General features: G+C 51.9%; 1 protein-coding gene across 4 annotated transcripts in view; it reads right to left on the bottom strand.

Annotated features, from left to right (window-relative positions):
- Nucleotides 1–27,382, bottom strand: part of ARSG (arylsulfatase G) — a 70,464-nt gene that overhangs the window by 42,202 nt on the left and 880 nt on the right. For all 4 annotated transcript variants that reach the window (XR_004342921.1, XM_032591216.1, XM_032591215.1 and 1 more), the window contains exons 2-3: nucleotides 5,035–5,222; nucleotides 1,624–1,671 (exon numbers count right to left, since the gene is read on the bottom strand). Coding sequence is in view for 3 of the 4 variants with exons in the window: in XM_032591216.1 (XP_032447107.1) it covers nucleotides 1,624–1,671; nucleotides 5,035–5,222 (236 nt within the window). In the remaining variant the exon portion in view is untranslated. The remainder of the gene's footprint in view (nucleotides 1–1,623; nucleotides 1,672–5,034; nucleotides 5,223–27,382) is intronic.

Raw genomic sequence — 27,382 nt, 5'->3', positions numbered from 1 at the left:
CTGCGAGACTAGATTTGCAAAACATCTTGGGATTAGAGTTAACCCAGAGTGGGAGGAAGTGGAGAGAATTATTGAACACCTACCATCCCGGTGCAGTTATGAACACACTCCGTAAGCATTTGATGAAAATCAAGAACATGCATGGTACTTCAAGGAAGAAAAGAGACTGCCCTCAAGAGACTGAAGGGGAAGCAAGATATATAGATGAAACTGTAAGAGGTTGGGATGCGGGGAATGGAGAACGAGGACAGGGTACCAGGGAAGAGATACAAGAAGCAGGAGGCGATATGAGTAAACCTGGAGATGGGAAACAAGGCGCCTCAGAATGCCCAAGTCGGCAGGCCTTTCCAGACTATCTGGTCCAGGGACACAAGTATATGGCAGGTGCTCTCGCTTCTCAGTCCCAATGGCAGACGCCACGCATCCAAGATGGCACCACTTCCTGCTGAGCAAGATCCACTCTCAGTATCCCTCATCACAGGAACTCCAGAAATACGCACTCAAGGTGTCGACACCCTGATCTGGGTCAACCTCCTCACTTGTCAAGGAGGAAGAAAGACCAAGTGGGAAAAGTAAGTTCTGCACTAATTTTTAGTCAGTGGAAAAGCCAGGTCCACACTTCCTTCACCTGCCGTTCTTAAAAAGCACATGTAGAAGATGCCACGGCAGCCCAATTGGAAAATGGGGCACAAGGGAAGAGAGGGGGAGGAAGGAGCACCGGAGAGGCGGAGGGAGTTGGAGAGGGTGCTCTCCCAGCGGGAGCCCGAGGCTGAAGGCTGGTTGCAGGCTGGTTCTCTGAAAGCCATTCTCCAAACGCAAAGATCTTCAGACACACATGTTCCCCCATGTCTAGGAGAGAACATTGCATGGAAATAGAGGGAGACATTGGGACGGAGGAGGGGAGAAGTCTACAAAATAGAGAACCGTGTTCAAGGAGAAAGCCATCCATTTGTTTCTCCAATAGCAGGGTAGCAGAGAAGCGCATGCCAAGTAGCGACAGGGGAGAAGCCATGGAAGTTGACGTAATGAAAGAGGCAGGTCAGGGGGAGAGCAGAGGCAAAAACCACAACTTTGGAAAGCCATCGAAAATTCGGTGAATTGGACATTCAGAGAGCTTATCCGTCAGCACACTGACTTTCAGATCGTTGGCTCAGGCAGCTCGATCTTGGCCTATTCTCCAAGGCCCCGAGCGTCGGAAATCTGAGGCGGTGAACGGCTGCAGGAAGAAGGCAAGAGAGAGCATCTCCCGTTTGGGTGGATGATCTGCTTCTGTGAACCCTCGGGACAATTTGTACTTGCTATGACACTGGACATGTCTGGACCTCACGGGGCCAAATGTTCCCTGAGACGTGGCCACGGATGGGCTCACGATGGGAAGGCCAGAAAGGGCAAACAGACACCAAAGAGGGGGGTGTCCAGGAAAGATGCCACGCGAGAAGGGCATGACACCAAGGGGAGCCCTGGGTCCCCCTAATGCACCTAAGTGACCCTGTGAATAAAGATGTCCTAACTCGGGAGAGGTGTACCCCAGGCGCAGGATGGCTTAAATGTTAATGGAATCCTGTTACACCAAGATCTTTACTTCCTGTTTCCCAGGTAGCAAATTCCCCAAAGAATTCTTACCGCGGAAGTTGGGGTGGTAAGATTCATGGTGCCCGAGATGCCATTTGCCTGTAGGAAAGCAAGAGAGAGACTTTCAGACGAATCCCCATGGGGGCTCCCAGCGCCTTTGGGGAGCTGATCACATACTCAGTTCCCCATCAGTGCTGTCCTTTCCTGAGGACGAGCAAAGAGAGGCTGTAAATGCTGGGTGAAAGCCAAGCCTCGCTCTCTGGGACTGAGAGGGAGCCAGGATGAGTCAGGTTCTACCCAGGAAAGCACAGGGTGAAAAGGAAGACAAGCCTTTCCCAAGGGCCCAGAGAAGCCAGCAGGCTGAGCTCCTGCTCCTCTAAGAGCATTCAGTGCCCACAGCGACCCCATGTAGCCCACTGCACCTGCTCTATCCTCCTGCGCTGGGGCCCCTGCCGAAGCTCGGAGGACAGGTGCGCGCTCCAGATAGACTTGGAGATGCCTGGTTCCCTTCTGGTTTCATCATGCTCTCTGACCAACATCAGCAGCCCACGGAGCCTGCACAGGGACCACCTCCCCACCCCCCACCCCGGCCTGCTGCTGCCCCAGTGTAGAGACCCTCACCCGGACAGCAAAGGAGGAAGTTAAAATTCACGGCTGCGCCTCGCTCTGTAAATGCGTTTCTTTGCGGAGAATGACTGGGTGATGTGCGGCAAAAACTCTGACCACGTTTGAGCTTTCTGACCTGCTAATTCCGCTTTGAGAAGCAGGGATCCCAGGGAAACCAGCCACGAGGCAAGGGGCAGAGAACGCGGTACACGGATCTTAACAGCGGCAGCACTGAATGACGCCCAAGGGAAAGAAAGAAACGGGCAACCGCAGGACTGTGGCTGAAGCAAGTTACTTTGCAAGGCCTCGATGAAATACTACCAAACTCCCTTTTAGAGACAAATGCATGTAGCAAAAGGTAATAACCAGGGAATCTAGGTAAAGGGTACAGGGGTGTCTATTATTCCCTTTTTGCAACTGCTCTGTGGGTTTGAAAAAAAAAATGTAACATAAGATAGAGGGGAAATGGGTTAAGCACTCATGTGGAAGGCTTGGATTAAGCATCACGTGGAAATCCAAAATTATATTAAAATGTTTAAGTTGTTTCTAAGATTATTAAAATTCTAATAAATAGATAAAATGTATTACACAGAACTATAAAATAAGGGGCACCTTATAAAATAAGGTGGCTCAGTCGGTTAAGCATCCGACTTCGGCTCCCGTCATGATCTCGCCGTTTGTGAGTTCGAGCCCCGCATCGGGCTCTGTGCTGACAGCTCAGAGCCTGGAGCCTGCTTCACATTCTGTGTCTCCCTCTCTCTTTCTGCCCTTCCCCTGCTCATGCTCTGTCTCTCTCTCTCTCTCCCTCAAAAATAAGCACTAAGAAAAATTAAAAAATAAATAAGTAAAACGTTTAAGCTATTTCTAAGATCATTAAAATTCTAATAAATAGGTAAAACTGTATTACACAGAGATATAAAACAAGGGGCCCCTGGGTGGCGGCTCTGTCGGTTAAGAGTCTGACTTCAGTTCAGGTCATGATCTTGTGGTTCGTGGGTTCAAGCCCCGCATTGGGCTCACAATGAGGAGCCTGCTTGGTACTCTCTCTCTCTCCCTCTCTCTCTCAAAATAAATAAATACAACTTTAAAAAATGTCAAAAGAAGAAATATAAGATATGAGGAAGGGGTTAAAAGGAGGACCTAGTGGTATGTATACAAGACCCTAAACCAAGGTTAGAAGCAAAGTGTGGGTGGTGCCCACGGTCTTGAGATCGCTTCGGTGGGTGTTTTGTTTTTCCCACAAGCATGCTTACAGGGAACTCATAGTCACAACACAACGTGGCCAATATCCAGCCTCTAAGATGCAAAAGGTAGACCGGATGGGGAAGGGAGAGTTAATGTGCAATCAGTGGCTCACTGGGAGTTCAAGGGCATGAAGAGGGAAGGGCAAGCCACAGCAAACCCAGCTCAGGTACAGCCCAGCCGAGTCCCAGGGGCCAAACCCTCCCAGGCCGTGACCAAAACAGGGATGCGTGTGATGGGGCCAATAAGGATACTCAGCCCCTCGTGGGAGCTTCAGGGTAATTATACCTCCGGGGTACGGGCAGGAAGGGATGGAAAAGGAGAGATCTTAGTTTGTAGCGCCTCCCCCTGGGGCTCGCCCGCCTGGGACAATGAATGAATGCCACGCTCCAGTCTGACCTTCTATAAAAGTATGTGGGGCTCCTCGATCCAGAGGAGAAGGTGGGGCCGACACCAGAAACCGGAGCCTCCTACAGGTTAACACGGGCGCTCCAGGCACCCAGAACACCCCCACAGGGACCCTCGCCGCCATCCTATTTGTTGGAAACCCTCCCTTGCCACATCGTGTAAGAAGGGAGGCAGGAATCCCAGTGGACCCGGCTCTTGGAAAGTCAGAACAACAAGCACAGGCAGCCTAAGGGTGCTGTTGGGACTGCTGCGTTGCCTCGGCCTCTGGAGGGAAGGCCAGCGGTGGAGCAAAGCATCGGAGCGAGGCTGGGCAGAGACACCTGTCTAGATCCTCCCGCCACAGGGTGGGCGACACTGAACAGGTCTCTCCGCCCGTCTGAAAGTCAACCTTCTAACATACATCCTGGGGGAAATTATCATCTCACAAGGGATCTCCCTACCCTGATGCAAAGAAAAACTTAGCTCACTACCCGGCGTGTAGCACATGTTGAGTAAGAGGTGCCTCCAGAAATTTAAGAAGAAAGGAAGCCACTGGACGGCGTGGCAGATGCCGCTGTTTGCCTACCTTACACCCATGCCCCCACTTGTCCTGCTAACAGAACTTCGGTTTTGTTCAGGGGATCGGAGACCCGTGCCCAAATCCAAGTCGATCATTGTAATCCTAACCCCAGTTTTCCCAGCCTTCCCTGCGGCAAGGTGTGGCCATAGAAATCCACCGAGAAGATTTAAGTCCGTTTCTGCCCGGAGGGAGGGGGAGTGTCTGAGAACAGATTTGCTCTCTCAGAAGTGAATACAGGAGGCCACGGGAGGCAGGCACCTCCTCCCGTCTGTTTCCTCTTCCTTGAGGCCAAATTATGGTGAATGGTACTGAGCAGCTCTGTTGCAACCAAGAGGCAACAAGCGGGAGGACAAAAAGAGCAGAAAAAACAGAAACGGTTTCCTTGAGCCGCCCAGCCAATGAAAGCAATCACTCGCCTCTAAGCTTGTTACAATGGGAGGAAAACCACTCCACTGATGGTTCTGCTTCCCTGTTAGGTCTCTTCAGTTACTTATAGCTGAGAGCCTTCCTAACACTGACAGGAAATCAACAAAAAGCAGACATGAACAGAAGAGGGTGGTGGCACGTTGGGGCTACCCAAACACAAAGCGGGCACCCCGTAAGTGCTATGGCAGGTGGGGGTCGCGGCTGCGGAGCTCCAGGGTTACCTATCATCCCAGTGACATAGCCAGCTTGCCGCAGCACCTCAGCCAAGGTGGTCTCATTGAGCGGAAGACCCCCCACGGAAGTGACCGCAAAGTTGTGCGTGACTCCGTTGCGAAGGCCGAGCCGACCGGTGAGCAGGGAGGCCCGGGAGGGGGAGCAGGTGGAGGCGGCTGCATGGAAATCCACAAACCTGCACAGAAAGAAAGGTGATGGGGTCCCTCTATCCCCAGAAAGCCAAACCGAGAGAAACTCGATTCCCACCCAGTCCCCAGGATCCCAGGGCTGGGAAAAGCTCCAAGACCACCCAGTGAAGGGACAGGTTAGGAAAATGAAGCTCAGAAGGGTCGTGCAACTAATCCAAGGTCACACAGCTAATTGTCTTCATCCAGAATAGTTAGTGGGTCCTGTTGATCCTGTTTATCCCACATTTTGCATGCATCCAGTCACTAAAATTTGTATCTCTAAAATCAATACCCGTGGCTCTTAAGCGGTCACTCGTGGACATTCCAAGGTGCTCCAAAACTTTGTGTTTTGCAACACGCACATCCCTAGCTGAGGTTGAAGAAGGCGGCCTCCTTGGTTTGGCTCTCGTACTGCAAGCGAGTGCCTTCCTTTCCACCGTCCATTGAGTGCTACAGTTTTGGCATTTCTGTGCTTTCTATTGGTGATTTTGCTGTGTCAGATGGTCCCCAAGAGTAAGACTGAAGGGCTGGCTACCTCTTCCAAGTGCAAAAAGGCTGTGATGTGCCCCATGGAGCAAATACAAGTGTTAGAACAAGCTTCATTCAGGAACGAGTTACGGTGCGGTCTGCCATGAGCTCCGTGTTAACGAATCAAAAACCACAGTACACAAGACGTCTTTAAACAGAAACACACAAGGACAAAACAAGGTTCTGTAGTGATCTGTTGGCAAAAATGTAACCAGAGGCTCACAGGAGTCTAACTCTGCAGATCCCCTAGAAGCAATGGTTCGGTATTCCGCGATCCAGCGTTCATGGTGACTTTATAGAGTAACTATTGCCAATGACCAGAATCGGCTGTATCTACTACACATTACTGGATGCCCAGCCTTTTTTTTTTTAGACACTGTGGAGAAATATAAAAGAAGTCTAGCCATTTTCTTGCCCTGAAGGAACGTGATTACGCTTAATGTCGCAACTGGCCACGTGGGTCTCCCGATGGGATTATGCGAAGTTGATATCATCAAGGATTCTTATCAAGAGCATTGAACCTGAATCTCATCATGCCTCTGGACCTAATTTCCAGGTTACAGGAAATACAGCTGACAGAACAGATTAACTGACACCACAAGGAAATAATCTTAACAAACCATCTGACAACATTCTACGACATTCCACCACAACTGGTGTAGTTCTTCAAAAAGTCAATAGCTGAGCAAAAAGTGGCATAGTGGGGGATATTCTACACTAGAGGACACTAAAGAGACAACCCAAATGTAATACGCGACCCTTGGCTGGATTCCAGTTCAAACGTGCCAAGAGCACATTTGGGGGCTAATTAGAGAAACTTGATAGGAGCTGCCTGTAAAATGCCATGGGGGGGGGGGGGGTATCGTTGTCCATTTTCTGGATTACAGCCATGTAGAGGAATGTTTTTGTTCTTTTTTTTCTTCCGGTTGTATTGGCATATAACATTGTATTCACTGAAGGCGTACAACATAACAATTTGACACATGTATTTATTGGGAAACGATACCCACAATTCAGACCTCACTTCACACATAGCTACCCTTTGTGTGTGTGTGTGATGAGAATTTTTAAGATCTGCTCTCTTATCAACTTTCAAACGCACAAGACGGTGTTGTTAATTATAGTCACCGTGCTGTGAGTTCCGTGCCTTAGAGCTTACTTATCTCATGACTGGAAGTTTGCACCTTTGGACCCCTTCACCCATTTCCCCCACCCCTACCCCTGGCAACCACCACTCTGTTCTCTGCATCTAGAACTTCTTTTTTTTTTTTTAGATTCCACATATAAGTGAGATCATATAATATTTGTCTTTGTCTCACTCCTTTTACCTAGCATGATGTCTACAAGATCAACCCACGTTGTCAAAATGGCAGATTTCCTTCTTTTACACCTAAATAATCTTCCATTGTCTATTACATAATAAAAAAAAAATAGACATTTTTGTTACATTTAGAATATATTTTTACTACGTTCAGAAAGATTTTAGGGGCCCACTTGGTTAAGCTCAGTTGCTTAAGCATCAGACTCTTGATTTTGGCTCCCATCATAATCTCACAGTTCATGAGATCAAACCCCACGTTGGGGCTCTGGGCTGACAGGGACAGGGAGGAGCCTGCTTGGTATTCTTTCTCTCTCCCTATGTCTCTGCCCCTCCCTGACTCACATAAGCACACATGCACGTGTGCATATTCTCTGTCAAAATAAATAAACTTAAAAAAAAAAAGAAAGTTTTTGTTACATTAAGAATGCTGGTATTCTTTTTTTTGAAAGAGAGAGACAGACAGACAGAGCGTGAGTGGGGGAGGGGCAGAGAGAGAGGCAGACACAGAATGGGAAGCAGGCTCCAGGCTCTGAGCCATCAGCACAGAGCCCCACGTGGGGCTCGAACTCATGGACCATGAGATCCTGACCTGGGCCAAAGTCAGACGCTTCACCGACTGAACCACCCAGGCGCCCCAAGAATGTTTTTATTCTTGAGAGATGTATGCTATAGTGTTTATAATAAACTATAATAATATCTACACCCTTAGAATGACTCAAAAAAAAAAAAACCCACCTTCTTTATAGACAGAGCGAGTACAAACAAAAATGGCAAAATGCTAATAACAATTGAGTATACTGTCCTTTTCATTTTCCTTTATATTGGAGATTTTTATTATTAAAACTTAATGTTAATATTTAACATTAAAAGTTTCAAAAGGATGACAATCTGGAGTCTAGAATGAGCAGAGCTGTGACAGGATGGGTGGCCAGGCTGGCCGGGAGGGCAGGGAGGACAGGTGGCTTAAAGGTCAGGTAAGCACCTCAGAACCATGTGCATCCAGGCTGCTGGGAGCCCGGCGGGCGAGCTCAGCCATGCCGGGCAGAGCGAAGCCCAAGGTCCTGGGGTGGATAAGGGACTGGCCCACAGGCGCCAGGTCAGCAGAGCAAAGCCGGGCTCAGCGCCTCTCTCCTCCTCTCCACATATGACCCATCCTCACCTAGGGGCCGGTGGGAGGGGGGTGGGGGGGCCTTTAAAAGTGCTCCTCTGACCACTGCTTAACACCCTAAAATGATTGCCTGGTGCGCCCTGAAAGCGCGCTCCCTCGCAGTCCGCCTTTCAGGCCTCTCCTTCCCTGCCTCCCTCAGGCGCCAGCACAGGGGGCTTCTGGGTCTTTTTTAGGATCTGCAGATTGCCAGCTCCTTCCCAAGGTCGGCCTGCACCTGGCACGCTCACCCAGACCTTTGCATGGCCCATCCTCCCCGTTCAGTTTTCCCGCAAGGGGGCCTCCGCTGCCCTCTCATCAGACACCCTGAGTGCATAGTTGGTAACACTGATCCCAACCCGAATTACCTGGTTTATTTTTATGTCCTTTCTTTCTGGGCCAACTTCCCTCCATGCAAGCTCCCTGGGAGGAAGGCTTTGCCTGTCGCTCACCGCTTATCTCGGGCTCCTAAAACTGGGCTCTACAAATACAGGGTGGAGGGGAGGAGGGAGGGCGGGGAGGGGGGAGGAGAGGGGAAGAGAAGGGTCTTTCCTTCCCAACAACTTCATTGAAAATGTAACCCAACCTCGGGGCCCCTGGGTGGCTCAGTCGGTTGAGCACCGACTTCGGCTCAGGTCATGATCTCACGGCCCGTGAGTTCGAGCCCCGCGTCGGGCTCTGGGCTACAGCTCGGAGCCTGGAGCCCGCTCCCGATTCTGTGTCTCCCTCTCTCTCTGCCCCTCTCCCACTCAGGCTCTGTTTCTCTCTCAAAAATGAATATATGTTAAAAAAAATTTTTTTTTAATAGAAAATGTAACCAAACCTCAAAATAACCATTACTGGGAAGTGAGGGGTGGGGTGGGATGTCACCAAAAGTGGCACCTTCCCAACAGTTTTAAAGATAACATGCTGACGTGGAGTTTGCTCATCGAAGTGTCACGAAGAGATGTGACATCGGGGACCCATGTGAAAGCAGGGGATGAGGTCACAGAGAGCAGTCACGTTTAAACACTCCTCCCCCACACTCCAGAGTCTGGGTCACCACCTGCCACCTGCACTATAGCCTCAGGTCTCCGCCATAACCCCAGACCTGGACGGCGGTGGTCCCCAAACCCAGTGACAGCAGCTCTAGACCAGGACCGGCCATTTGCCCAGGCAGTCCTCCTGCCCGGGGCAGTACTTGCTCAGGGGCTTAGACCAGCCTGGGGACAGTTCCTTGTTTTCTGTGCCCCCGCAGAAGCCAGCCTGGGGCAAGAAAATGGGGAAATGCGTACAAATCCCTGCCTCTCACTCAGATCCAGCAATTCTGTCACAAGACTTGGGACAGAGAGGCTTAAAACAGTGTTTAAAAGGGACTCCACCTGGGGCGCCTGGGTGGCTCAGTCAGTGTGGGCTAAGAGCCATGACTTCAGGTCATGATCTCAAGGTTTGTGCGTTTGAGCCCCGCATCAGGCTCTCTGCTGTCGACGCGGAGCCTGCTTGGATCCTCTGTCCCCCTCTCTCTCTGCCCCTCCCTGCTTGTGTGCCCTGTCTCTTAAAAATAAATAAAACATTTAAAAATAAATAAATAAAGGGACTCCACCTGCAGCCTCTCTCCCCCCTACGAGGACCAACTGTACTAAAAAGAAAGCCCTTACGAGTCTATAATGTTTTCACGTCCCTCGTCCCTCAGAGACGCCCTCCGGAGCGACCCCCCAGCCTGGGTACAGCCAGCAGGGCCCTGAACACCCTGCCCTTCGCCATGACCTTGGCATTTGCAGAGGTGCTGGCCCTAAAGAGCAGTGAGGTCTGCAACCCCGCCAGCAACACGGTGGTTTCCTCTTTTCTTGTTTCTTTCCTTTTTTCTCTGTCTTTTAAAAAAATGTTACACTCAAGCCTAGGGGCGTCTGGTGGTTCTCTAGGTTAAGTGTCCGACTCTTAGTTTGGGCTCAGGTCAGGATCTCACAGTTCATGGGATCGAGCCCTGAGTCAGCCTCTCTGCTGTCAGCGTGGAGTCGGCTTTGGATCCTCTAGTCTCCCTCCTCTGCCCCTCCTCTGCCTGTTCTCTCTCTCTTTCTCAAAAATAAATAAACATCGGGGTGCCTGGCTGGCTCGGTAGGTTAAGCGTCCAGCTTCAGCTCAGGTCATGATCTCTTGGTTTGTGAGTTTGAGCGCCGCATCGGGCTCTGTGCTGACAGCTCGGAGCCTGGAGCCCACTTCAGATTCTGTGTCTCCCTCTCTCTCTGCCCCTCCCCTGCTCATGCTCTGTCTCTCTCTGTCTCAAAAATAAATAAAACATTAAAAAAAATTTTTTTTAAGGTACTAATTGTCACTGAATTGTTCGCTTTAAAATGGTTCATTTTAGGTCATGTGAATTTCACTTCAATAAAAAAAAAAAAAAAACACATTTGGGGCACCTGGGTGGCGCAGTGGGTTAAGTGTCCAACTTCAGCCAGGTCACGATCTTGCGGTCCGTGAGTTCGAGCCCCGCGTCAGGCTCTGGGCTGATGGCTCGGAGCCTGGAGCCTGTTTCAGATTCTGTGTCTCCCTCTCTCTCTGCCCCTCCCCCGCTCATGCTCTGTCTCTCTCTGTCCCAAAAATAAATAAACATTGAGAAAAAAAACAAAACAAAACAAAACAAAACAAAACAAAACCCAAATCTTACAGACTAAGAGGAAAACACCTGAAGAGAATGTCTCAGGTAGGAGAAAAGGCCCGTTAAGCTGGGTGTCAGATCTGTAGTTCTTCGGATAAGAAAATACTCATTTGACGTTTTATTTATTTTTGAGAGAGAGAAAAAGAGAGAGAGAGAGAGAAAGTGGGGGAGGGGCAGAGAGAGAGGCAGACACAGAATCCGAAGCAGGCTCTAGGCTCCGAGCCGTCAGCACAGAGCCCGATGGGGGCTCGAACCCACGAACCGCGAGATCATGACCTGAGCCGAAGTCGGACGCTTAACCGACTGGGCCACCCAGGCTCCCGGAGAAAATACTCATTCAAAACCAAGGTGGTGATCTATCATTTCTCTCCTTTTATTCCCAAGATACCGGCAAGCAGCAAGCCGGGGCAGCTCTGATAGGTGCGAAGGAAGCAAAGGTACAGTCTCTGTCCTCGATGACCTTACAGTTTACTTTCTGAACAAAAGCCTTATGAGGTCATTTCTACTTCACTAGGGATGGTCATAAGCACGTACTTAGCGCTAACCGTGGACATGGCCCTTTACGTGTGTTAACTTGTCTAACACAGCAGCCTATACGATGTGTATTGTAAGGACTCCCGTTACAGACGGGGAAACTGAGGCAGTGGGACACGGGAGAGACACAGCGTGTCCCCAGGCACTCTGCTCCACCCCTGCCCTCAGCCTTACACCACGAAGCCAGGTATCCAAGGGCGGTCTTCCAACTCACGCCCGTCCAACTCCAAATCCCATGCGTGTGCCATTTAACCGCACTGTCCCCGCTAGGAACTCCAGAGCTTGCCCGCAAAGCCAAAGGGAAGGGGCCGGGAGACACCCACTCCACAGTGGGCGGAGGAGACGGAGTGAGCTTTTTACGCAGAAAGGAAACGTGCCCGGTCCCCCCAGACCCAGGGTGAGGGAGGCGGCACGGGGTGTTGGCACAAGAAGAGGTTTTGAGGCTTCACCATCCGAAGACTGGCATGGCTCACGCAGGCATGAGCGCACAGGCATACCCGTGTCGAAATGCAGCTGAGAGAATTGCTAACGGGGCCTCAGAGCAGCTTCTGGAGAAAAGATGACAAAACCCTGATGTGATCGATCGATTCGGGTTTGGCCCGGGAGTTTCCAGTCCTGATAACCTTCCAGAGAAACACCGGGCACCTCAACGTCTGGTCTCACCCGAGTCCTGCCTGGAAACGGGAGGCCGCGTGCGACAGCCATGGTTCCGGGAACTGGTGCTTCTGGAAAGAACAGTTCTCCACTGGGTTTCCCCCGCTCCAGACACCCTTGGCCCACACCAGCTGGTTCCCACAGCCTCTGCCCCACAGAGTTCATCCAGGAGATGGGGTAATTCCCTAACGCCGTGTTTCAAGGCAACAAGTGGCACAGAAGGGACATCACGAGGGAGCCGTGAGAGCCCGAAGAGGTGCAGGCCCAGCCCTGCAGCTGCTCTGGGGAGCAGGTTGCGGGCTGCCTTCATCCGACAGAACGAGGGCACGGAAGGTCTGTGCCCCAACACGCACGGCCAGCTCCACGGCGAGGCGGCTGTCTGTCTCGGGGAGCCCAGGAGGAAGCATGTGCAACTCCCCTGTGTGCGCATCTCCGGGACTCCTCCGAAGCATCCCCACCTGCCAGACGTCCTGGGGCCACAAAGGTCCTGGGTGTTGGGGGGGGGGGGCAGCCGGTAACCCCCACTCTTAGAATCCCAAACCAGGTTGCACCTCGCAGATCACGCTTTTGCTCCCAAGACAAACGATCATCTCTACCCAGCCTATCCTGCCCTCCTCCCCGAGACGGAAGGTGCAGGGCGCTCCCCGCTCACCGTCCTCACCGCCCCTTGTGATAATCCGTACCCCTCGCGGCAAACGCTTCCAAAGCACTCACTACACTCCAGGCACTCGACGCACTTTGGGTCCAGAGCGTCTGCTGCCCCGGGACTCATTCTGGGTTGAATGTGCACATTCCGGAAGCTCTGTACGGGCTGGCCCACGCCTGTGGGTGTCGGCTCTTTCCCACAACAGAACCAGCTGCACAGTTTGCAGGGCCCGGTGCAAAAGAAGACGAGGGAGCCCTTGTTGGCAATGGACTGAGCATTTCAAGACGGCAACGAGAGAGCTTTCAACCAAGCGAGGGGCCCTCCGAAAGCACGGAGCCCGGTGTGGCTGCACGGGTCACCCGCCCACACGGCTGGCCCCGCCCAGCAGCGTCGGTTCCGTCTCGAACCCCAGTCCCCTCTCCGGCCACTGGGCTTCCCAGAGCAAGAAGAGAAAGGCCCACTGGCCTCGGGCCCCAGACGTCGCTCCCACGTACCACGAGGTGGTTTCTCTGCCAGTCTCTGCAAGTTTATCCGGTTCTGCTCCAGATTCGTCCCTGCACACCCGCTCTCGCCTTCCAGTGTCCCCTATCTCAGTGAACAGCACCGCCTCCCACTCAGTCACTTGGTCCAAACGCCTCACCCTGATTCCTGTCTTCCCCTCCCCCTCCACAGCCAAAGTACTAGCACATTCTTGAAAAGACCCTTCTTCCAACCATACCCAGAATCTACCCATTTCTCTCCAACTACCGGCTAACATCCTAGTCCAAGCTAGTATCGTGCTGCCCAGACCACTACATGGTCTGTATTGTCTTCCCCAGGGCCACCATGTTGTATAACCCCGGGGGGTGCCATTCGCACTGCTGTCCGGAGTTGAGCAGTGCACAATCTGTCCAGCTGTATGTGGGAACCCTGTTCCCCGCTTCCATCCCTGCCCTCAATTCTCCCTCCCCGCCCCTTTCCCAAGGGGCAGCTGAAGTAATCTCAAAACCTGTTTATCGACTAACATTAATTCCTGGCTGGAAACCCTCTCGCGGGCTCTCATCGCAGTCTAAGGAGATCCAAAGTCATTTTCGTGGTCTGCAGGCCCTCCATCAGAGCCGCCCAGTCTGGAGCTGGAGCACACAGAAAGGGCCAAACGGGCCCCAGTTTCCCAAGATCGGGTTCCTCTCGGCCCCAGGGGCAGCCCGGTGGGGCCCCGGGGCAACTGGAGGCCCCGGGGCAGCCTTACCCCAGCTGTGTGCGCCATTCCAGGGAAAGCACTCCCCCGAGAGCACATGGAGACAGTCCTTGGGCAAGGGTGCCAGGCTTGTCACCTCTAACTGCCCAGGGGCCTCGCTGGAGTTCCGCTAACCACAGCAGAGCTTGCTGGGGGAGCTCAGGGAGGAACCCATAGTCCTTTCCAGCAAGTAGCTCACACTTCAGAGTGTCAAGACATGTGGGTAAGAAGACAAAATAAGACGGGCCCCATCTGAGAAGTAGAAAGAAAAGTGCTGTGGGAGGCAGAGGGAGAGTGATAGGAAGGGTTGGTTTGGACAAACGAAGCTGGGCTCAATCCCAGCCTCCCCCCCACCGCTCTGGTGTGAGACTAGACAGGTAACGGCATCTAGGCCTCAGCATCTTCCTCTGCAAAACGGGCCTAACACACCTACTTCCCCAGCTCATTTGAGGGGTTCGGTGGGACGATGTGCACAAACCCCCTAGCAGAGCTCCAGGTGGAGAGTAGGTTTCTACAAACGTGTGGTAGTCAAGGTAATTCGTGTCCTCATTCGCTAAATGGGGAGGCAGAGGGCGCCCCAGGCAGGTAGGATAGCACGGAAGCTGGGAACCAACGGGCGGGATTCCAGGCCGCTTGGCTGCTGTTGCCACCATGCAGGCATCAGGTTCACTGCCACAGGTTATGGCACACGTCACCTCGGCCTCAATGGGCACAGAACCAAGCTCAGAGTCCTTTCTCCGAGACCTCACGTCTGCCTCCCTCCCAGTAAACCCGGCTGGAAACTGAGGCATCGCCTTCCAGTCTGTCTCCCACCTCCCCCTCTTTCAGCAGCTCCCATTCCAAACGATGCCACCCAAGGTCAATATGGCTGTCGTCCCTCGTCTGAACCACTTCGGTGACCTTCCAAGATGCCAGGCTCGCTCTCTCCAGCCCATGCTAACATGCCAGTGGGTCATGCCGTCCCCGGACCCCAAGTCTTCAGTGACTTCCTTCTGTGTGGCCACCATAACCCCCCACGCTCTGGCTCAACCCACTTCTTCAGGCTTCTGACTCATCGTTGCCCGATGTGGGTTGAATCGTGTCCCCCAAAAAGGCACGTTGAAGTTCTAACCCCCGAGCCCCAGAACGTGACCTCATTGGATGGTTACACTGAGGATGTAGTCAGTTAAGGGGAGATCGTGCTGGATTAGGGTGAATCCTAAACCTCACGTAACTGGTATCCTTATAAGAGGGGGAGAGAGGGGCGCCTGGGTGGCTCAGTCGGTTGAGCGTCCGACTTTGGCTCAGGTCGTGATCTCACGGTTAGTGAGTTCGAGCCCTGCTTCGGGCTCTGTGCTGACGGCTCAGAGCCTGGAACCTGCTTCGGATTCTGTGTCTCCCTCTCTCCCTCTCTCTCTGCTCCTTCCCTGCTCATACTCTGTCTCTCTCTCAAAAATAAAGGTTTAAAAAAAAAAATTAAAAAGAAGGGGAGAGAGACCAAGAGGAAAACGCCACGTGAAGACACAGCCACACAGAGGGAAGGGGGTCACGTGATGACAAAGGCAAGGGTTGGAGTTCTTGCCACAAGCTGAGGAAAGCCTGGGGCTCCCAGAAGCTGGAAGAGGCGAGGAAGGAAATCATTCTAGAACCTGAGGCGGGGGGGGGGGGGGGGGGGGGGGGGCATGGCTCTGTCGGCACCTTCATGCTTCCCTCCCAGCCTCCGGAACTGTGAGAGAATACATTCCTGTTGTTTTATTTTTTTTAATTTAATTTTCTTTAAAAAAAAAATTTTTTTAACGTTTATTTATTTTTGAGACAGAGAGAGACAGAGCATGAACAGGGGAGGGGCAGAGAGAGAGAGGGAGACACAGAATCCCAAACAGGCTCCAGGATCTGAGCCGTCAACACAGAGCCCGATGCGGGGCTCGAACTCACGGACCGCGAGATCATGACCTGAGCCGAAGTCGGACGCTCAACCGACTGACTGAGCCACCCAGGTGCCCCTTTAATTTAATTTTCTAAATGTCTATTCATTTTTTGAGAGAGGGAGGGAGGGCGTGGTTGGGGGAGGGGCAAAGACAGAGGGGGGCACAGAGGATCCGAAACAGGCTCTGTGGCGACAGCAGTGAGCCCTGGGTGGGGCTCGAACTCCCGAACCGTGAGATCATGACCTGAGCCGAAGTCGGACACTGAACCGACTGAGCCACCCAGGCGCCCCAAATTCCTGTTGTTTTAAGCCGTCCGGTTTGTCGCACTTGGTTATGGCCGCGCGAGGACGTGAACACATCAACCCACGAAGCCCCGGGACGTCTGGCATCCCTCCCCGCCTCACGTCCCACACGCACCTCTCCAACCCAGCACCTCGACTTCCCGTGCCTCGGCCCAGAGAGCCTGCCCCGTCCTCCTGCCCGTCCACATGCCCACCTATCCTCCGCGAGCTGGCGCTGGCACCATTTTGCCTCCCCCACCCCACCCCCGGGAGGATGAGCCTGGACTTTGACTTCCGGAGCCCGTGAAACTTCCTTGCGGCCTTTTCGTGTCTGAACGTAGACGTTCGTCTAAGAGCGTCTGTGCCCCACACCCCACCCACCCCACCATGGGCACAAGACCCTGCCGTGGGCTAAGCAGGGTAACACCACCTCTCGTCCCTCATCCTCGAGGACCATGACCCAGGCAGGGCTAGTCAGAATCCAACCTGGAACTTTCTGAACCAGACAGTAAGGAATAGCTCTCTCGTTCCCTTTGAACCTCAAACCATGAGAACGGAGGCAAGAGCCACATCTCCCATCATATGGAGGAGCCTGGAAGAATCTGCCCGTTGGCTCAGAAGCCCAACACAAGACAGAATCTCTGCAGAGGTTAAGTTGATGAGCGAAAGCTATGCCCCTTATGTGCGTGGGCCGGCTGAGCAGTGTTGCTGCCTCTTATGACCAGAGAGTCCTGGCTATCACAGTGTGGGTGTAATAGGATAGGAGCCCAGAATATTCCAGTGAGCAACATGAAGCCCTGCCCTCCAGTTGCCCAAAGTTCAGGAAGGGAGGTGGATAATCCCAGCGTGCGAGAGAGCTCTGTGAACACTAGGCACAGGGTGTTCCGAAAGCACACAAGGAGGGCGTACACGTGTGCCGGTGAAGCGAGTGCGTCTCAAAAGAAGCCACGTGTGTGCTGAGGCTTAAAGTATAAATAGGCGTTAACTTTGTTTACGTGTGTCTTATCGTAATAAAAATAGCTGCTGTTTATCAAGCGACTGCCACCCTAATCATATTACGTATATTAGTTCAAATCACTAGGATTCCCCGTTTTACAGATAAGGGAGGTGAGGCAGAGAGAGTTTAAGTCGCTTCCCAAGACCATACGGCTGGCATTGAGGGGGGGTGCACGGTGCCCAGTCCAATCACCGTGCCGTATGGAAGACTGTAGACCCCTATATTTGGGAAATGACAGAGCTAGAACTTGAACCCGGGCCTGCCCACCCAAAATCCCATGCTCTTTCAAGTCCCTTTCCATCTGAGAGAAGGCTGGCTGGAGCTGGGCCAATCCAGAGGTTGGTAAGGTAAACGCAGAGGGAATTACCTTTGGCTAGGTGACTAGTCTTGGGCTACGGAGGTCCCGAGACTCACCCCTGGTGGTGCCGGCCCCAGGAGCCTGACTCACACCCATGCAAACCATGCGAGCCTAAGAGAGACATCAGAATGCCTGTCTCCCAACTGACTGCCGGGGTGAGCTCAGGAACCAAAGCGTCAGCGTGGTCAACAAGCTTTCTTCTTGGGCATGAATTACAGGGGAAATCAGAATGCAAAGCTTGTCTTGATGAGTGTGGAGTTAATTAATGCTAAGAGAATTCCAATGGACCATGGAAAAAATCCTTCAGACTGAGCTTTGTCGGTGGGTCTGGGAGGCAAGGGGGCTTTGTTGCCCACCATCGTCTTCTTCCCTGGCGCTATGGACTGAACGTTTGTGTTGAGGCTCCAACCTCCAATAGGGTGGTATTTGCAAGTCAGGGCTTTAGGAGGTAACTGGGTTTAGATGAGGTCTGGAGGGTAGAGCTTCTATGATAGGATCGGTGTCTTCATAAAGACGAGGAAGACCCCAGGGGGCTCCCTCCCCTCCATGTGAGACACAGTGAGAAGGTGGCCATCTGCCAGCCAGGAAGAGGGTCCTCGGCAGAACCCGACCACGCTGGCTATCTGATCTCGGAATTCACGGCCTCCAGGACTGTGAAAAATAATTCCTACTGTTTAAGCCACCCAGTCCATTATATTTGTTACACAGCCTCACTGACCAGTACACGTGGGCAGAGCCAGAAACACATCGTCTAAACGCTGTCCCTGCCCGCCTGTCCTTAACAGCTGTCCTGGGGATGGTGTCTCCTCGAGCACGCAACACCACCCTCGCGGGAACGGCTGTCGCGTGTTTCTAAGGCAAATAGAACTTTGAGTCCACCTCTCCCCCAGACCGTAGGTTCCGTGAGGACAGGGTTAGAGCTGCAAGACCGGCCCCAAGCGGGGTGCCTTGGAGGCGTGGAGCCACTCCAGCAACATCTGGTGAGTGAGTAGACAAAACTGGAAGAGGTCACCTGGCTGGAAAAAAATGCATTCATCCAGTTTTCACAAAAATCCCTTAAGCTGATGCTTGTTAGGGTTCAATTCTTTCCTCGCAGCTCAACTCTCAGAAACAATCTTATCTCCTCTCTTTCCAAGTCTTTAGAGCCCTGACCGTACCCTCGCCTCCTAAAAGAGCCAACAACATCCCTGGCGGCCCAGTGAACTGACCTGCACGTCACTTTCCCCTCTGCCAGCCTCTGTCTCCACGTGGCAGAGACCAATTAATAAGCGATAAAATGGTCTTGCTATTTGGAAAGCCTCTTTTGTTTTTCCCCACATCTATCTGGGCAGGCTCAGGCCAGTTCACCAACAGGGGTCCTAATTAAAGTCTGAAAATACATTGTAAAGGAAAGCTGGAAATACAGAGCCAGACATTACAGCAGCCTGTTAACGGGAAAATCAACGCAAATTAAGACACAGCCAGACAGAAGCCAAAGCAACTTGCCATTGCATAAATTACGCGTATTAGAATCAGAAAACGTTAGGGCTGGAAACACGGCCACGAAAGCCCTGGAGAGACAGAACATGGCGAAGTTAAGCGTGTCCAGCCTTCTCCTGTGAGGAATTTAAGATAGACGATGAGGCCTTCTGCACTAACTCTCTAAATGGCTGTGTACCTGGAATAAAGGCTATCTTTGCCCCATTCATAATTTAAAGTCTTGGAGGCAGAAATAGGTTTTAAAAATTATTTGTTGTGGCCTTTGTGCGTAGAGGGATGGGGCGGGAGGTGGAACCCAGAAAAACACCAGCGCAGCTCGACCTCCATGTGACCTTCTGTTAAATGGGAAGAGCGACCAGTCAGCGCTCAGAAAGTCATCAGGGGGGGTCACTGGGGTAATGGATATGCAGGCCCTTTGTAAACTATGAGCAAATGTGGCAGCAAAGAGTAAACTTGGTGTGTTTTGTTTACTTTTCCATCCTTCCATCCTTCCTTCCGTCCTACCTTCTATCCTTCCTTCCTTCCTTCCTTCCTTCCTTCCTTCCTTCCATCCTTTCATCCGTCCACTCATATTCTTGTTCTTTCCAAAAACAGGTTCCCAGCAGCCGAGCATGGTATGATCCTTGGCGATTTCCCCCTTTCCTTTTCACATTCTTGTTGCGGATATGCGCGCATGCACGCTCAAGGAAGGACACACACAAGGCACACACACAAGCCAGCATCTCGCGCCTCCTGGATCGGACACTTCTCCCCACGCTCATGACCCTGGGCCGTGCCATTCTGGAGGTTCCTGCAATCTGCCCCCTGCCTCCCCAGCTGCCGGTGTGGGCCACTCCCCAGCAAGCTGGAGCAATCCAGCTCAAATGCAGGCTGAGGACTTCAGTCCTCAGGGCCCCCGCTGCCTCCAGGACCAAGTCTGAACACTAGAACGTGCATAGGAGGCCTTTCGCTGGTGGGCACGTCCGTTGGTCCAGCCTCACGCTCCCAGCCACATTCAGCCACTGGAATGGCAGCCCCAGAAGAGCGACGGCTTCTGGTTGTCTGGATCACGGATGCATTCCCAGCACCTAGGACAGGGCCTGAGGCAGCCTCTAGGAATATTTGTCCAGTGAAAGGGCACTTTTCAGTTCTGAACCTTTGCTCACGTTTTCCCCTCTGCCTACAACACGCTTTCCTCTCCCTTCATCCGGCTAATTCCTACTCATCTTTAAGGTCTCAACAGTGAGATCCTTTCTCCAGTACCTCTTGGCTTCCCTCTGGAGAAATGGCCTCTCTCTTCCTGCAGCCCCTCAGGACTATCTTTAACATGCTTCTGGCTCTGGGCTCTACCGTCCAAAAGGCAAGAAGCCCCAGCATGGACCTTTTTCATTCCTGATTGTCACCAAGGGATAAGTAAGGTGCTAATTCCATCCCAGAAGAGTCCAATTCAGTTCCATCCAATCTACGTTATTAAAGCCCCGGGACAAGGGGTGGGAGGTGTGGGGTTCCTGCTCACAGTACATTTCCTTTCTGTATTCTAATACTTTTTAAAAATAATTTTTTAGGTTTATTTATTTATTTTGTGAGGTGGGGGGGGGGCAGGGTCGGGTAGAGAGATGGAGAGGGAGAGAGAAAATCCTAAGCAGGCTCTGCACTGTCAGCACAGAGCCCCATGCAGGGCTCGAAACTCACAAACCTGGAGACCATGACCTGAGCCGAAACCAAGTGTTGGACACTTAACTGATTGAGCCACCCAGGTGCCCCTTCTCCCCTCACCTCCCAGTCACCTTCTGCATTCTAAAGGCTGCCTTCCCCCGCCCCCCGGCTGGAAGACTCTTAGGGTGCAGCATTTGTCCTATGACCTGCTCTGACCAGAGACTTGTCAAACGAAGTAGGCGGGAGACTTAAAAGGTAACAGCCGCTGGACAGGCAATTTTAAATTCGCAGTTGGCACCAGGGCCACACTGGTTAATATTTCAGCTGGTTTTCTCTAAGATTGAGTGCTACCTAGATGATGGTGCTCCTACGTGTCCCCATCTATTAAAGCCACAGGGCCCAACGCTGCAGGACCTTTCCTGTAGGCTTCACCGTGGCCCAGTTGGTAGGTGGGCATTGCCTGACTTTACGTCCACTGGACCTACTTACCCAAGGGCAAAGATATAAAATTGTCTGTCTCGTGTCGCTGAGCAAATTTCTCAAAGTTCGCGGCGAAGGTCATAGGACAAGAGGTTTTCTTCCTCAACCCAGGGTGTCTGAATGACTGTTTGGGGGGTGGAGATAAAGCTGGAAAGGATTACACGGTGGGGTTGGAATCTTTCTCTTATTAATAGAAGTCTCACTCAGAATGTTCTTTCTACCCTAGCTCTCATGAAGACCTCATTACCATCCCCTGCAGCTGTGAGGGCCAGCCTGGCTCTCGGCTTCCCTGGGATTGCTGCAAAACCCCAAAGGCAGCAGGATAGTTGGCGGGGAGGAGTGGGGGGGGGGGGCGGGGAAAGACCCAAAACATAACAGCGTGGATGATGAATGTCTGCAAAAAGCCAGTGTGAGAACAGAAATCACACGAGGCGTTTGACTGAATTGACACATCAATTCATCCCTCACCCAGGCCCTTTCTAGAAACAGACCGAAGCCCCTGGGAGCCCCTGACCTTCCAGTGGTGAATATTGATCTTTGACTCCTAGCTAAGCCACTGTCTTTACTCAGCAGCTGCAATGACTCGACTCAGGTGAGACAGGGGGCAGAGATGGACTGAAGCGGGCGGGGAAGAGATCAAGGCGCAAAAGCAACGGACCGCAGGTCGATTTGCATAAGTGAATGTACGTGCTCTGTCAACCCCGCTTCTGAGCCAGCCCGGGAGACCCGCCAAGTGAGCAGCCACTATCTGGGCTTTGCTGGCTGGGCCCACTTCCCCCAAGAGACGCACAGGTCACGACCGCGCAGGTGCTCATACCCGGGTCTGGACACCCGAAGGCAGGGCTGGAATCAAGTCACCAGCCAGGAGACGGAGGCGAGTTACCACCGCTCACTCTCAGGACGATCAAGAAATAGTTGCTGGCTCATCACCAGGTGAAGCCAGCGCTGGCCTTCCGCGGGCCTGCGGTGAGGCGAGAACCATGCTAGTGATGCATGGTCAAGGTTATTCACTGGGTTCTCATACTGATTTAAACGATTCAGCTTATTTTCAGAGTTAACTCTCTGCCAGAAAAGCTGGAGGAGAGGCCGATGAAATACATTTTTTTTAATCTCCTTTTTAAAGTGTGAGTGATTCCTTCCTCTAGCCCACAAGGCAATGCAAGTTGCCTCGGGCTCCCTTTCTCTAGCTGTTTGAAAGGTTTACATTTTAGCTGATTACTAAGTCCCCGGCCTTTTCATTTGAATTCCAACATTTCCTTGAATTCCAACATTTTCCTTGGGTTATCTTATCCTCGTTAGACTTTCAAACGTTCAACAGTACTGCTCGGCTCAGATTTGCACGGGACGGTGACGAAATGCCCAGCCCACCAGGTCAAGGGCAAAAGGTATTGTCTGCTGAAACTACTGACAGGTGCAGGGGGCCCAGCTGCCCCACAGGGCACACATGGGCCGTCACTCAACACTAGTCGGCAATGTCCTCTGATAAAGAGACGTTTACTGCTTTCTGGTGACTTTCGTTTTTTGTTTTTTGGGTTTTTTTCTTTTTCTTTCCCACAAATAAATTATTTATCATTGTTTTTAACATGGTGGGTCTGCAAACTAGAAAATCCACCGCCCACATGTTAGAAAGCGGCTAAAACAGTAAAACACGCGTCACTTCTCTCCGGGCCTCAGTTTCCCCCTATGCGATACGCGGCAAGGATGCTCTTTGACCTGAGCTGCCATAAACGAGATGGTTCCTCTATAAACCTTATGACGGTGGGTTTCAGGCCACAGTCCCTCATCTTCCTCTGCGTAAATGGAAGTTAGGAAACCTGCAAAGGAAGCAAAGTTGAGGCACTACCAGTTCTGCCTTTCTGCCCCCAGGGAACCCTGCCATTCTGTAGCAATGATGACATCACAGTTATGTTGTGAATGGTGCCCAATCTGTCCACAAATTTGGCAAATCGCATCTACCATAACCAAGTGGGAAGAAAAAAAAAAACAAAACACTACTGGCGTGTGCTGGAAGGGAAATGTTACAGAGACATTGAAGTGTTGCCTGGGGGACGTGGTCTAGGAATGAACAGAATCGAGCAGATCCCCAGAGGACAGCCAAGTGGGGGCAAGTGGCTTGACCTTGACTTCCTCACCTGTGAAAGAAGAGAAACATCAGGTGGTGGCCAGAATTAGATGGGGTGAAGCGCAGAGCCGGGCGCCTCGCATTGGCTGTTACTACAGCTGCTGTGTTTGAGTCAAATACAGACGTCGGCTCTGTGTATACGATCCACATAGAGATGAACAGGGACTTATTTGTCTCTGGAACCCACTCCTTCCATGATTTATCATTTAGACCGTTCACTAGGCAGGGTAGCCAATTCACATCGACAATTCAAATGCATATTATTTCTAATCCCAATACCAAAAATAACCATAGTTAACGTCTATCTATGTCTATTGCGTGCCAAGCTCTGTGCTAACTGCCTACCTGGATGACTTGATTTAATCCCTACACCATCCTATGAGGTGGGTGTGGCCACCCCATTAACAGAAGAGGAAAGCAAAGCTCTGAGGGTCCAGAGTCATGCAGACAGAAAGTAGTAGAGTTGGGATTTGAACCCAAGCCATCTGGCTCCAGAGGCTAACCCCTTCCCTTCCCTTCCCCTCTCCTCTCCTTTTTTTTTTTTTTTTTTTTTTGAGAGAGAGAGAGAGCACAAGCAGGGGAGAGAGGCAGAGAGAGTCAGAGAATCCCAAGCAGTCTCCACACCCAGTGCAGAGCCCAACACGGGGTTCCATCCTGATCCTGTAACAGCGAGATCATGACTGCAGCCAAAATCAAGAGTTGGACGCCCACTCAACTGAGCCACCCAGGCGCCCCCAGAGCCCGACTTCTTAAGCAGGATGTTCAATCTTCAAAGCAACAATCTTTTATCGAAAACCTGCTACATTACAGACTATGTTAGGAGCAGAGATAAAAATCTATGCAGTTGAGCTCCCTGCTCTGGGTGGAAAAGCATCCCCCCCCGCCCCCCCACACACAAATTTCATGTCAATCTAGAACTTAGGAATACGACCTTATGTGGAAAGAGGGCCTTTGCAGATGTCATCAAGTTGAGATGAGGTCATACTGGATTAGGATGGGCCTGAGAGCCAGTGGCTGGTGGCCTCATGAGAAGAGGGGGATATAGTCAGGCACGTGGGGAGAGTGCCGCGGAACAGTGGAGGCAGGGAAAGGAGTGACGCAACCACAAACCGAGGAGGCCAAGGATCGCCTGCAGCCACCAGAAGCGAGGAGGGAGGCATGGAACCCATGCTCCCCCAGAGCTTCCAGAAGGAACCAGCCCTGCCGTCACCTTGATTCAGGACTTCTAGCCTTCTGAACTGTGAGAGAGTAGATGTGAGTGGCTTTAAGCCACACAGTTGATAGTGATTTGTTGTGGGAGCCCTAGGAAACAATACCCCAAGGAAAAAAGAGGCTTTCTCTAGTCACCCATAGACCCTGTTTGGCAATAGGGCTTCTTGTCTGAAAGTCATGGTTCCCCACTGGCCGTGAGTAGGCAGGGGGAGAAGCCAGTGATGAATCAATCCGCGGCCTCACAGGAAGCCTGCTTTCCTGTCAACAAGGCACAGAGAGAAAAGCTGCCCACGTCGGGCCAGAGGGCCGTCCGCTCGGCCCCTGTCACAAGGCTCAAATGGGGAGGGTATTTTCATAAAGGGAGGAAAAAAATAGGAGAGCCCGCTGAGCTGTGTTTGCATCTGGTTTCTGCTCAGGAGGACAGCATGCCTGCAGTGACAGCTCATAAGGAGAACGCCGAGGCCTCAGAAATCTCGATGTAAATAAGGGGCCAGATATTTCCCCACAAACCCACTAAAAGCAGAAGCTCTTGAGGATTTGGCAATCTGGTTCCCTTTGAAATCTGGTAAATGCTATGGATTAAATCTCTCCAGGAAAAAAAAAAATCCAACACGCAAAATTTGGGGTGACATTTCAAGATATCTTGAACTTCTTTTTTTTGTTAATTTTATAAATGTTTATTTACTTTTTGAGAGAGAGAGAGATTGAACACAAGTGGGGGAGGGGCAGAGGGCGGGAGACACAGAATCGGAAGCAGGCTCCAGGCTCCGAGATGTCAGCACAGAGCCTGATGAGGGGCTCGAACCCATGAACCGCAAGATCATGACCTGAGCCAAAGTCGGATCCTTAACTGACTGAGCCACCCAGGTGCCCTGAACTTTTTATTTTATTTTATTTTTTTTTTTTTGGAGAGAGACAGAGACGGAGAGCAAGCAGGGGAGGGGCAGAGAGAGAGAGAGAGAGAGAGGGAAACAGAATCCAAAGCAGGCTCCAGGCTCTGAGCTGTCAGCCCAGAGCCCAACACAGGGCTCGAACCCACGAACCCTGAGATCATGACCTGAGCCGAAGTCAGATGCTTAACCAATTGAGCCACCCAGGTGCCCTGGTAGCTTGAACTTCTAAAGCTCATTCATTGATGAACAATTATTTCTAAACTGTCTACGATGTACCAGGCACTGTGCTCTGTGCTAGGAATACCAGAGAGGAAGAAGAGAAAAGGCATTTTTCTTCCCGAAGGCCAGAGCTAGAAGGGGGGGGCGGGGTGCGTGTATGAATTTCCTGTGGCCGCCACAAATGACCAGAAACTGGAGGCTGAAAATGACGGAAATGTGTTCTGTGACGGTTCAAGAGGCTGGAAGTCTGAAACCAAGATGGAGGCTCACAAAGAGAAGCTGTCCTGAGCCCCCGCCTGGCTTCTCGTGGTGGCCGGTGGCCCCGGGAGTTCTCGGCTTGCAGACCCAACACTGTTCCCTGCCCGTGTCTTCCCATCACCTCTTCTGCGTGTCTCTCTGTGTCCCCTCCTCTTCTTGTAAAGACACAAGTCACTGGATTTGGGACCCACCCTCAGTGGAGGGTGGTGTCATTAAGGCCCACAATAAATTACACTTGCCAAGTCCCTGTTTCCAAATGAGGTCCTGTGCTGAGGTTCCAGGTGAACATGAATTGGGGGGGCATGTTATTCAACCCAACACAGGGGGTGACACAGGTAAGCGATCACCACGAGAGCAGCAAGGGAGTTGGCGGAGGACCCATGCAGCATCCAAGAAAGCTTTCCAGGACCTCATGAGGCACTGGGGATCCAGATGGTGAGCAGAAACTAAGCAGAGGAAGTGGAAAGTAAACCAGGAAGATGGAATCACACAGGTAAGGTCCAGACAGAAGGAGGCAACAGGTGCACAGAGGGGTCGCGCAGAAATCCAGTGTGGAAGACGGGCTGGTCTTAGAAGCTGCTGTCCAGAGTTTGGATTGTATCCCTGGGGCCACAAAATGCCTGTCAGGGACTGGAAACAGACGAGTGTTTCTAGAAATTTCCTTTTGGCTGAGGTGAGGTGGATGGACTGCAGTGGGTGAGACCAGGTGCAGGGACCCCAAGGGTCCGTGTCTCTGGGGAAGCTCCAGGCCCGAGGATACAAGTGGCTCAAATTCTGTGCAGATGCCCCGCACATTGTCCTAACCAGTTAGCTGGAATGATTCCCACTGAACTGAACAGAGGGGTTTAACCTAGCACAAGCGGGATCTGAGCTGGACAGTCGGATTGTTGTCAGCCCAAGATGAACACGCAAAGTCTGAATCCCCTGGGCACCTGGTTGGCTCAGTCTGTCGAGATCCGACTTTGGGCTCAGGTCATGATCTCGAGGTCTGTGGGTTCAGACCCACATCAGGCTCTGTGCTGACAGCTCGGAGCCTGGAGCCTGCTTTGACTTCTGTGTCTCCCTCTCTCTCTGCCCCTCCCCTGCTCACACTGTCTCTCTCTCGCTCTCTCTCTCTTTCTCTCTCAAAAATAAACATTAAAAATTTTTTAATAAAATAAAACTCTGAACGCTCAAATACATGTTCTCTTTCCAAGCAGGCAAGGAGCTTATGAACATCCCAACCCACTGAGATGCACATGCCCTTCTCTTTTATGGTCCCTTGGAGTTAAGTTCCTCTAAGACGTGTACCAGTAAGTCCCATCTGCTCACAGTTAAGTCCTCTTAACTTCGTGTGCTCCACTCCTCGCTCTTCAAAGGTCACCTTCTCTCTGGAGCCCCCAGGCTAGGTTCCACCCCCTCCCTGAAGAGTCCAAAACTGCCTGAAGCAGGCTCAGGTTCTAGACCACAGTGCCTACTCTCCTTTTAATTAGTCTCCTCCCCCAGACTACAGGCTCCAGAGGTACCTTGTTTACCTCTGTACTCCCAGCCCCCTGCCCCTCCCCCCCACACGCTGAGTGTTACCAGACAGATGAATGGATGGATTTCTTCCAGATGCCGTACTGGCTTCAAACCAAACGAATCAATCAATTCGCTAAATCCACACAGAG

This window comes from Lynx canadensis, chromosome E1 (assembly GCF_007474595.2).
Source record: "Lynx canadensis isolate LIC74 chromosome E1, mLynCan4.pri.v2, whole genome shotgun sequence".
In the NCBI taxonomy this organism is placed as follows: domain Eukaryota; kingdom Metazoa; phylum Chordata; class Mammalia; order Carnivora; family Felidae; genus Lynx; species Lynx canadensis.
This window is presented reverse-complemented; position numbering and strand designations above follow the sequence as displayed.